This window comes from Pristiophorus japonicus, chromosome 2 (assembly GCF_044704955.1).
Source record: "Pristiophorus japonicus isolate sPriJap1 chromosome 2, sPriJap1.hap1, whole genome shotgun sequence".
NCBI lineage: Eukaryota > Metazoa > Chordata > Chondrichthyes > Pristiophoridae > Pristiophorus > Pristiophorus japonicus.
This window is the reverse complement of record NC_091978.1, coordinates 307,229,017-307,241,557: the sequence shown is the minus strand read 5'-3', so window position 1 is coordinate 307,241,557 and position 12,541 is coordinate 307,229,017. Positions and strand designations below refer to the sequence as shown.

The following is a 12,541-nucleotide window of genomic DNA, read 5'->3' as shown; positions in this document are numbered from 1 at the left end:
TATGAGCAGGAGTAGGCCTGCTCTGCCATTCAATAAGCTCATGGCTAAACTTTTATATCAACTCCACTTTCCCGCCTTATTCCCATATCCCCTGATTTCTTTAGTGCCCAAGAATCTATCGCTCTCAGCCTTGAATATACCCAACGACTGTGCATCCACAACACTCTGGGGTAGAGAATTCCAAAGGTTCACAACCAAAGAAATTTCTCCTCATCTCAGTCCTAAATGGCCAACCCCTTATCCTGAGATGATGACTCCTAGATTTAGACTCCCCAGCCAGGGGAAACAGCATCTCAGCATCTATCCTGTCAAGCCCTCTAAGAATTTTATATGATTCAATGAGACCATCTTCTTCGAAACCCCAGAGAATATTGGCCCATTCTACTCAATCTTCCCTCATAGGACAGCCCTCCCATCTCAGGAATCAATTTAGTGAATCTTTATTACACTCCCTCTAAGGCAAGTATATCCTTCATTAGGTAAGGAGACCATAACTGCACATGATGCTCTAGGTGTGGTCTCACCAAAATCCTGTATAATTGCACCAAAAGAGGAGAGAGAATTGTTGCTGGTTATTATTACACAACACAAAATGGGTTGAAGAGTGATGACTGAGAATGAACTGTCGATATTCTCATTAACAAAACATGTACAGCCTAGTAAGACAACAGGAGAGAAAAGCGGGGAAGGCGGGGAGGATCTCCCTAGTTATATACTTTCAAGAATTAATAATTTCAGAAGTAATTGTAAGATAAATACAGTTTTATTTTTTCAGGTTTACGTGTTTTTTAATTTACTTCTTAACCATGCTGCCTGTAACGCGTACTGCGATCTCCACACCCATTTTCAGGGGTTAGCCAATTTCTCTCCCACCATGTTTGTGTTACATTGGTTTGATGTGTGAAGCCCTTGGAAGATTTGAGCATGGCAAGGCTTACAATTGTATATTCCATTTGAATATTGAGGTATGGGTATGCATGAGATTAACTGAAAAAGCTGCAAAGTTGTATGAGGACTTGGCATGGGTCAGTAGTAATTGTGGAACAGGTTGATGGCAACAGTTTGAAGCACGGAAAGGTATATACTCTTTCCTTGTCAGATTCCTTAAAGTGTTGGGTCTTCTCCAATACCTTTGAACCTGTACACACCTCCTGGCAGATATGGGCAGGGAGATCCTCTTGCAAAGGTGCCCTGGAGTGCCAAGCTAGACAACAGTCCTCATGCAGCTGTGCATCCATTCCACCAACCTCCATGTTGGGGATTTCCGATCCTTTTGTTCGCGCTCATCATTCAAAAATAACATTTTGCATAGGCTGAAACATTTTTGACCCTTCAAAAATCTCCAACAATTTCTGCCCCCATGTTTGGTCACATATCCTTAAGAATCTTCATTTACAATGTCACTTTACATAGCAACCAGCAAACTCTTTGCCCCATTGCTGTTTTATACCAGGCAGAGGTTTCCATAAGTAGTTGTTGAATTTCTCCCTGTTTTGACAAGTTCAATCTATGCACAAAGCATCTATCAATTTTATTACATGATGCTAGACAGGAGCAGCAGAACTGGACTTCCTGTTCCAGGCATTTGGGGGCACAAATAATGGGTCCAGGGGCAAGTCACATCACCCCCTCCCACCTCATTAGCATACAGCTGACTGGTCTGCAGCTGCTGCAGGCACAGGCCAAACTTTGTTAGAACATAAGATATAAGAGCAGGAGTAGGCCATTTGGCCCCTCAAGCCTGCTCCACCATTTAATAATATTGTGGCTGATCTAATCTTGGCCTCAACTCCATTTCCCTGCCCTCTCCCCATTACCCTTGACTTCCTTATCGTTCAAAAATCTATCTATCTCCACCGTAAATATATTCAATAACACAGCTTCCACCACTCTCTGGAGTAGAGAATTCCAAAGATTCACGGCTCTCTGAGAGAAGAAATTCTCTTTCATTTCCGTTTTATTCTAAGACTATGCCCCTGAGCTCTAGATTCCCCCCTCAAGCCCCCTCAAAACCTTACATGTACAAGGACCCCCAGATCCCTCTGTACCACAGCATTTTGTAATCTCTCCCAATTTAAATAATAATTTGATTTTTTATTTTTGCTACCAAAGTGGATAACCTCATATTTTCTCACATTATACTGCATTTGCCAAATTTTTGCTCACTCACTTAATCTATCTATATCCCTTTGCAGATTCTTTGCGTCCTCCTCACAACTTGCTTTACCGCCTATCTTTGCATCATCAGCAAATTTAGCTACATTACACTCAGTCCCTTCATCCAAGTCATTAATATAGATTGTAAATGGATGATGCCCCAGCACTGATCCCTGTGGCACCCCACTAGTTACAGTTTGCCAACTGGAAAATTACCCATTTATCCCGACTCTCTGTTTTCTGTTAGTTAGCCAATCCTCTATCCATGCTAGTATATTATAACCAACTCCATGAGCTCTTATCTTATGCAGTAACCTTTTATGTGGCACCTTATCGAATGCCTTCTGGAAATCCAAATACACCACATCCACTGGTTCCCCTTTGTCCACCCTGCTCGTTACATCCTCAAACAACTTCAGCAAATTTGTCAAACATGATTTCCCTTTCATAAAACCATGCTGACTCTGCTTAACTGCATTATGATTTTCTAAATGTCCTGCTACTACTTCCTTAACAATGGACCCCAGCATTTTCCCAATGACAGATGTTAGGCTAACTGGTCAATGGTTTCCTACTTTCTGTCTCCCTCCTTTCTTAAATAGGGGCGTTGCAATTGCAGTTTTGCAATCTGCTGGGACCTCTTTAGAATGCAGGTAGATTGGTAGATTACAACCAATGCATCCACTATCTCTGCCGCCACTTCTTTTAAGACCCGAAGATGCAGGCCATCAGGTCCAGGGGACTTGTCCACCTTTAGTCCCATTAGTTTGCCCAGTACTTTTTCTCTAGTGATAGTGATTGTTTTAAGTTCCCCCTGAATGTTTTAATTTCCCCCGACTGTTTTAAGTTTCTGCGTTCTTCAGGAAAGCACCACAATTCCCCTTGATCGTCTCTGAGGGCAAAGTTCAGGAAAATCCACCCTTATGTGTAGTGCACTGATCAAACCCTAGAGATTTGAGGCTGTATCTCCAGCCTCTCTGAGACCTTTCTTACAGCAGATATTTGTGTGTGGAATTTGAATGAGATTATACCTTTTGTAAAGCAATTTTCAATATGCTGGACAATAAGGATTTGTTCCTGTGAAGTCAGATACATGGTACATTAATTTTCCCCGGTTCCTTTCAGGCTGTTAACTGTAAATCTTTGCTACCTGAAATCAAAGAAGTCCAGTGCTGTCATTGTCTCCAGAACTGCAAACTGATCCATCAGGAGTTTAAGGATCATCGCAATTCGATGGATTCTTGAGACCACTTTCAACATATTTCTCTCATCTCTCACCTGGAACACATTTTTTCATGGATTACCAGTCATTCTACAGAAAAGTTAAAACTACATCCCCTCAGGGCAACTTGGGATCGCCTATACTGGCTTACCACAATCTCCCACATGCCAAGACCAAATAAAAACAATTTAAAAAAGGCTCAACACTAAGTTTATTAAGTGCCCAAGAGATTTCTGTGTCATTTTTGATCTTCAATATAGTTAATAAGCTTTGTTTATTAAGTACCAGGACACCTGAACATTTTTCAAAGCTGTTTTCACATCAGACTGGAATTCTAGAGCCAATTCCATGCTCCCAGTGCAGAGTGGCACAAACTGTGGTATTGGCTTTTAGATAATATTTAGCAATGATGCTGATCCAAGGGTAGAAGATTCTGTTCCGTGAATGACAGTAAGATTTCTCTGAAAATCCAGCAGCTTTCATAGTCATTTTCTGGTGCTAGCCCACAAATAGTCAGATTTATTGAATTCAATTTCACAACTTTCGGTGCTGGAATTTGGAATTTTGGACTGCTATTCAGTGCAATAAGCATTGGCTTCCATACCCATGAGAAAGCAAACACTCTTTCCTAACGATAAAAGAAAGGCACCAGGAGAACACAACAGGTAGCTAATATAACTAAATAGGAAATAAAACTAAAAAATATATCTAGCTTTTTAGTGAATTTGAGACATTCCCAAACTTGTAAAACAAGGAACAAAAAAAAGTCAAACTCATTTGAATGGCCATGTTGATTCTTCACCCAGCCCAAATATATATCCCAGAAAGAAAATTTATAACATAATAAGCACAATAAAAAACACAACAATTTATTTTTTTCAAATATACAAAAATTTCAATCTTCCAAAGCTTCAACAACTTGCTAACTGCCAGGTCTCTCCTCTGAGGAGTGTCAGACATGCTTTCAGCACTGTTCCCGAAGCTCTGATCTTTGGCTCTTGGCTCATTATGTTTTCCACACGTGCCTGCATGGACAGCTCAGTGTTTCACACTATTTCCTTTTACATTTTTCATTGATTGTGATATTTTCCCAACTCTCCCTTAGGCAACAATGCAGCTTCTGACTTTCTTGCAATGTTTTCCCAAGCTTCCTTGCATGTGTAACCTTGGGTTGTGGGTGGCCAAGTGACATCTCCCCAGCCGCATGCTATTGAGCAGTTTATTAATGAAGTAAGGTATTGGCCATTTTCAGCCTTTCTATATTGCTTCTCCGAGGGTTCCGCTGATCTCCCACTGAAGTCATGGCCAGAGAGCAGAAGAACCACAGTGGAAATTCTAGGGCATTCTGTTTAAAACCGGAAAAATAGTCCAACACTTTTACTAAGCTTCCTCAATATAAGCTCACAAGATAGCTAAGAATTAAAAATGTTCTTCAGTCAATTTAATCTACTGCTGCCAAGCTATCAAGCTTCTTCCCATTACTTTATCTAGAAGATTCTTATATAAGTTCACTGTCCTGGCCTCAGCTACATTTCCTGGCAATGCCAGGTGAGGTAAACTCTCCAGCTGTTCATATTGACTGCAGGCAAACATCGGCAGAGACAAAGACCTTGCAGTAACAGATAATTTCTAACTTTTCAATAAACGCATTCAATTAGTCCCTTACAAAATTATTTACTATGGTACATCAGTTATGTTGAAACCTGCTTAGTGATTACAAGAAAAGTTTTTTGTTTTTTTGCATTGTGGAATACTTGCTGAATAAATTAGTAGAATGGGAAGTGGACGGGAAGCAGTTGTCAACCGGTGCAAAATCGTGTGACCTTGGTCACTGCTCGCACTCAGGTAGGCCTGGAGGAGCACTCCTACTGGCCCCATAAATTATAGTAAAAAGCTTACCTTGAATGGCCTCTTGGCTTCCATCTTTTTCTGACAGAACTACACCTGGCAGGAAAACCCCAGCACTTCATTTCAGTGCTCAGGCTGCAGTTAAAATTACAATTGAATACCGATGACGTCATTGGACACCAATCTGCATAAAGAAGGACCCTCCGGCTTTGGATGGTGGCTTAGCTATCTGATCAGAAGGGCCGGTAAAAATCATAAACCACAGGACATCACAGAATCATGGAATCATACAGCACAGAACGAGGCCAGTCAGCCCATCGTGCCTCTGCCAGCTCTTGGAAACAGTTATTCAATTTGTCCCATTCTCCTGCTTCCAGCAGGTAAGTCATCCAATTGATTTTAACTGTTTACCTGCCTAGCAAAAACTGGGTGGGTAGGTTAAAATTCACCCCACTGTTTTATAAACGCAGTGCCCTCCTCCACCAACCATAAGATTTACAGAAACTAATTACCAATGCAGAATACTCACTTGACCTTTCTGAAATATTTCACGAACTGAATCCAATTCCCAAAGAATCTGCTTGAACCACAATTCATAAGCTGCAATTTATATATGTAAAAAAAAATCATTTACTTTCTTAAATTACTGCCAAATTATTTTGTGAATAATTTGCAAATGTCAACTTATTCCTATTATTCATATAGTAATATTAGCACCTCACCTTGGTGGGTTATAATAAAAAGGTGTTCATCATGTATTTTATTTCCCTTCTTCTCACTTTGTAGTTCTTGTGCATTTATTATTTTATCCAACTTTAAAAAAGAAAGCATAAATTTTAAACTTCAGCAGAAAAAAAGAGGCTGTGTGTGTGTGAGTGAGAGAGAAAAATAACAAGTGTTCTGATTACATACCTGTTGTAGCTTTTGTTTTATGCTCTATAAATTTTATCAGAGGCTGGATTTTCGGTGTTCTGCTGTTTCTGTTAGCGCACCGGAGGGGCAGCAATGGCGGCGGTAAGCACTTCCGGCGGGTGGTCAGCTTCCAGTGCCCCGCCAGGATATTCGGTGCCGGTTTCGAGGGGGCGCAGAGCATTATCGCCCAGAAGAGGCGAGCCTGTATGCAACACCCCTGGTTGTGACACCGGCTCAGTATTTGGTTGGCATCTGATCCACAGCGCCCTGCAGCGTGTTCTAGTGGGAGCACTTGTGGAAGCTGGCGTTCCAAGTTGTAGTGGGCACAGTGAGGTAAGTAATGTCGACCTGAGGTAAGTGTGATTGTTTTTTATTGTTTTATTTTTGAGATTTATGTTGTGGTGGCATGAGTAATGTATTGGGAATGTTTTTGGTGTTTTCTTTCCCGATTTCTTTTTCATGGAAGCCTCGCTTAGAATGCTCCAAGGCTAGCTCAGGATTTTCATTTGCTCAGCCAGCCTAGCATCCTAAAAGAGGTGCACCTCCCTTTTGCACTCCGCTCCACACTCAGGGCCCAGCTGGTGAATTTTGTGGCTGCAGGCGCAAACCATTTCCCGGCGCTACATTTACCTCTCCACCCGGGTTAACACCGCAAAAGAGGCATTACCGAATTTCTCCTCCCAGGTATATTAAACTGAGGGAGAAAGAGAGAAGCTGGAGTCAGACAGAAAGATCGAGGGTACTGAGAGAGAGTTAGGTAGAATTTCTGCAGGGATTCCCCAATTTCTTGCATGGAAACCCTAGAGAAATGGTTGTTTATGCTGGTTCTCCAGGGTGTCTGCTAATCTTCTGCCCAAGTTACAGTGGAAATTTCGAGAATCCCTATAGAAATTCAAGGTCAGTGTTCTTTCTTCATTTAATGTTACCACAATTTTCAAACAAAAACAGTTGAATTTTGAAAGTAGCTAAATAACTTAACTGTGTTTTGTTGACCCCAAAGATCAATGCTAATGGCTTAAAGCTGTGGAAAAAGGATTCTAATTTCTTACACATATGGGACAGAGGGAGAGAGCAAGGGACAGGCAGTTTCTTTCCCTCACTCTAATTTGATTTAATAAAAGATCAAATTAAGCTTTGAAAGCAAAGTCTCTTTGAGAGAAACTGATAGGAGGTTATGGACAGAAGTGATGTACAGAGGAGGAGGGAAACTAGCTGAGGGTGAGGGGATGACTTGGACTTCTCCAGTACCCACTCTGAGTAGATAAAACATTAAAAATAAACCTTATTTTTAATGTTATGCTTTTCTATGACCCAATTTATACCTGGTGCAATTCATGAAGTTAAGATGGCTAGGTTGGATAAATGAGAATTTAATTTTAATAGCAAGCCTGTAAATCTGTTTTTTTTGCTCTGTTTATGATGTTTATGAAGATTGTTTCCTGTGTTTAAAGTTTTGTGTTGTGAAAATGATGGCTGTCAGTGAATGAGTAGATTATATTGGCCCAGATTTTGCAATAAGAATAATGGTGAGGTGATCATCATTCATTCTAATTAAGGAATAAATTGCACAGCAAATTTCAGAGTCCGCATATCCGCAGTTAAATGAGGAAATCAACAAGTTGCTGTCCAATTTGACCTGCCCCTCCACAGTACCTCTCAAGAGACTCAGCATTCAAACCCTTGAAGGGCGTGAAGTTGCTGTACTTACTCTCTAGATACCCACTAAACATGCCAAAAAAGGTTAGGCCTGGTGCATTCAAGTGTAAGTGCATTTTTAATGGTGTGATGAGTCTTAAATACTGCCAAGCAACCTCTTTAGTACTAAAAATTAACTTTTACAAGTGTGGAGTCTCATTACTTCGGATTTTAAGAACATAAGAATTAGGAGCAGGAGTAGGCCTTTCAACCACTCCAGCCTGCTCTGCCATTCAATGAGTTCATGGCTGATCATCGACCTCAACTCCACTTTCCTGCACTGTCCCCATATCCCTTGATATCCAAAAATACTCAAAGACTGAGCCCTCATAGCCCTCTGGGATTGAGAATCCAAAGCTTCACCACTATCTGAGTGAAGAAGTTTCTCCTCATCTCAGTCCTAAATGGCCAAACTCTTATTCTGAGACTGTGACCCATGGTTCTAGACTCCCCAGCCAAAGAAAACACCCCCCCTGCATCTACCCTGTCAAACTCTATAAGAATTATGTATGTTTCAATGAGATCACCTCTTATTCTTTTAAACACTAGACAATATAGGCCTAGTTTACGTAATCTCTCCTCATAGGACAATACCCCCATCCCAGGAATCAGTCTGGTGAACCTTCGTTGCATTCCCTCTATGGCAAGTATATCCTTCCTTAGGTAAGGAGACCAAAACTGTACACAATTCTCCAGGTGTGGTCTCACCAGGGCCCTGTATTATAAATGCAGTAGGACATCTTTACTCTTATACTTAAATCCTCTTGTAATAAAGGCCAATATTCTATTTGCTTTCTTAATTGCTTGCTGTATCTGAATCTTAACTTTCAGTGATTCGTATACAAGGACACCCAGATCCCTCTGAACATCAACATTGCCCAATCTCTCATCATTTAAAAAATACTCTGCTTTTCTATTTTTCCTACCAAAGTGGATAACTTCACATTTATCCACGTTATATTCGATTTTCCATGATCTTGTCCACTCATTTAGCCTGTCTATATCCCCTTGAAGTCTCTTTGCATCCTCCTCACAACTTACATTCCCATCTAGCTTTGTTTCATTAGCAAACTTGGATATACTACATTTGGTCCCCTCATCCAAATCATTGATATAGATTGTGAATAGCTGGGACCCAAGCACTGATCCTTGCGGCACCCCATTAGTTACAGTCTGCCACCCAGAAAATGACCCGTTTATTCCTACTCACTGTTTTCTGTCCATTAACAAAACCTCAATCCATGCTAGCATATTACCCCCAATCCCATAAGCCCTAATTTTGTTCAATAACCTCTTGTATGGCACCTTATCGAATGCCTCATGAAAACCCAAATACACCACATCCACTGGTACCCTCATACCTATGTAGTTTCCTTTGTTTAGATTTAAGATGCTAGTTTCGGATTTAACTAAATTACTTTCAAACTCTCTCATATTATGGTCACTCTTCCTTAAGGGCCCCTTTACTACAATAAGAATAATAACAACTTTTATTTATATAGTACCTTTAAGTAGTAAAACATCCCAAGGCGCTTCACAACATTGTTACAAGACAAAACAAATACATTTGACAAAAGAAGAAATTAAGGCAGATGACCAAAAGCTTGTTTAAAGAGGTAGGTTTTAAGGAGCATCTTAAAGGAGGAAAGAGAGGTAGAGAGGCGGAGAGGTTTAGGGAGGGAGTTCCAGAACTTAGGGACAAACAGTTGAAGGCACGGCCACTGATGGTTGAGCAGTTATAATAAGGGATGTTCAAGAGGCCAGAATTTGAGGAGCGCAGACATCTTGTGGGGTTGTGAGGCTGAAAAAAATTACAGAGTGAGGGAGGGGTAAGGTTATGGAGTGATTTGTAAACAAGGATGCGAATTTTAAAATCGAGGCGTTGTTTAACTGGGAGCCAATGTAGATCAGAAAACACAGGATTGATGGTGATCTTGACTTGGTGCGGGCTGCTGAGTATGGATGACAGCAATTTTATGTAGTGTAGGATGTGGGAATCCGGCCAGGAGTGAGTTGGTGCAGTCAAGTCTAGATGTAACAAAGACATGAATGAGGGTTTCAGCAGCAGAAGAGCTTAAGCAAGGGCAGAGGCGAGCAATGTTACAGAGGTGGAAAAAGGGGTTTAGTTATGCTGCGGATATGTGACTGGAAACTCATTTCAGGGTCAAATATGACATCTAAGGTTGCGAACAGACTTGTTCACTCTCAGATTGATGCTAGGGCGAGGGATGGAGTCAGAAGACATTCGATAAGGTGCCACATAAAAGGTTACTGCACAAGATAAAAGTTCACAGGGTTGGGGGTAATATATTAGCATGGATAGAGGATTGGCTAACTAACAGAGAACAGAGAGTCGGGATAAACAGGTTATTTTCCGGTTGGCAAACAGTAACTAGTGGGGTGCCGCAGGGATCGGCGCTGGGGCCTCAACTTGGATGAAGGGGCTGAACATAATGTAGCCAAGTTTGATGATGATGCAAAGGTGGGTGGGAGAGTAAATTGTGAGGAGGACACAAGAAATCTGCAAAGGGATGTAGACAGGCTAAGTGAGTGGGCAAAAATTTGGCAGATGGAGTATAATGTGGGAAAATGTGAGGTTATCAACTTTGGCAGAAAAAATAGAAAAGCAAATTATAATTTAAATGGAGAAAAATTGCAAAGTGCTGCAGTACGGAGGGACCTGGGGGTCCTTGTGCATGAAACACAAAAAGTTAGTATGCAGGTACAGTAAGTAATTAGGAAGACAAATGGAATGTTGGCCTTTATTGCAAGGGGGATGGAGTATAAAAGCAAAGAAATCCTGCTAGAATTGTACAGGGTATTGGTGAGGCCACACCTAGAGTACTGTGTACAGTTTTGGTCTCCATATTTAAGGAAGGATATACTTGCATTGGAAGCTGTTCAGAGAAGGTTTACTAGGTTGATTCCAGAGATGAGGGGTTTGACTTATGAGGATAGGTTGAGTAGGTTGGGCCTATACTCATTGGAGTTCAGAAGGATGAGAGGCGATCTTATCGAAACTCGACAAGGTGGATGCAGAGAGGATATTTCCACTCATAGGGGAAACTAAAACTAGTGGGTATAGTCTCAGAATAAGTGGCCACCCATTTAAAACTGAGATGAGGAAGAACTTCTTCTCTCAGAGGGTTGTAAATCTGTGGAATTCTCTGCCCAAGAGAGCTGTGAAGGCTGGGTAATTGAATATATTTAAGATGGAGATAGACAGATTTTTGAGCGATAAGGAAATAAAGGGTTATGAGGATTGGGCAGGGAAGTGGAGCTGAGTCCATGATCAGATCAGCCATGATCTTATTAAATGGCAGAGCAGGCTCGATGGTCTACTCCCACTCCTATTTCTTATGTTCTTATGGTTAGGGACCAAAGTTTGTGGTGGGGACCAAAGATAATGGCTTCAGTCTTCTCAATATTTAATTGGAGAAAATTTCTGCTCATCCAGTACTGGATGTGGGACATGCAATCTGACAAGTTAGATACCAAGCAGGGGTCGAGAGAAGTTGTAGAGAGGAAGAGCTGGGTGTCGTTAGTGTACATGCGGAAACTGACTTTGTGTTTTTGGATGATATCGCCAAGGGGCAGCATATAGATGAGAAATAAGAGGAGGCCAAGGACAGATCCTTGGGGGACACCAGAGGTAACGATGCAGGAGTGGGAAGAGAAGCCATTGCAGGAGATATTTTATGGCTATGATTAGATAGATAAGAATGGAACCAGGCGCGTGCAGTCCCACCTTGCTGGACGTTGGTGGAGAGGTGTTGGAGGAGGATGGAGTGGCATACCGTGTCAAAGGCTGCAGACAGGTCCAGAAGGACGAGGTGGGATAGTTTACTTTTGTCACACTCACAAAGAATGTCATTTGTGACTTTGATGAGAGCCATTTCTCCCTTGCTGTGGCAAGGGAGAAATCCAGATTGAAGGGATTCAAACATTGAATTCATAGAAAGATGGTCACGGATTTGGGAGGCGACATCACATTCAAGTACTTTGGACAGGAAAGGGAGATTGGAGATGGGGCGATAGCTAGCAAGCAAAATGGGGTCAAGGTTTGGATTTTTGAGGAGAGGATTGATGACAGCAGATTTGAAAGAGAGGGGAACAGTACCTGAGGAGGGAGAACTGTTAACAATGTCGGCTAACATGGGAGCCAAAAAAGGAAGTTGGGTGGTTAGCAGTTTAGTGGGAATAGGCTCAAGAGAGCAGGAAGTGGGTCTCATGGACAAGATGAGTTTCGAGAGATCAAGAGGGAAGATCAAAGAGAAACTAGACAAAGATATGAGTTTAAGGCTAGGGCAGGTGGGAGCCTCAGATGAAGTTTGGCCCTGTGGGCTAGGGGAAGGAAGGGAACTCGCAGAGGTAGCTGATCAGATGGTCTCAATCTTTGAGACAAAGAAATCCATCAGCTCCTCACACTTATTGATGGAGGTGAGTGTGGTGGAGACAGGGCGGAGGGCTTTAAGTAGATGGTTTGCAGTAGAGAATATAGTCGGGGGTTATTTTTGCAATGCAGAATGATCCTGGAATAGTGAGCAGTTTTTGTAGACAAGAATAGGAACCGATAATGTTTTATGTATTCGAGCCAGATCTGGCGATGAATGGCTAAACAAGTTGTCCGCCACATCCGTTCACATCTGCGCCCTTTTGACTTGAGGGAGCGAAGATGAGGGCTGTACCAGGGGGAACGGCCAGTGT

At 41.7% G+C, this 12,541-nt stretch overlaps 1 protein-coding gene across 1 annotated transcript in view; it reads right to left on the bottom strand.

Annotated features, from left to right (window-relative positions):
• Positions 1-12,541, bottom strand: part of LOC139234196 (tryptophan 2,3-dioxygenase-like) — a 90,945-nt gene that overhangs the window by 56,801 nt on the left and 21,603 nt on the right. The window contains exons 3-5 of the mRNA XM_070865242.1: positions 5,950-6,040; positions 5,757-5,827; positions 3,308-3,435 (exon numbers count right to left, since the gene is read on the bottom strand). Coding sequence (XP_070721343.1) covers positions 3,308-3,435; positions 5,757-5,827; positions 5,950-6,040 — 290 coding nt within the window. The remainder of the gene's footprint in view (positions 1-3,307; positions 3,436-5,756; positions 5,828-5,949; positions 6,041-12,541) is intronic.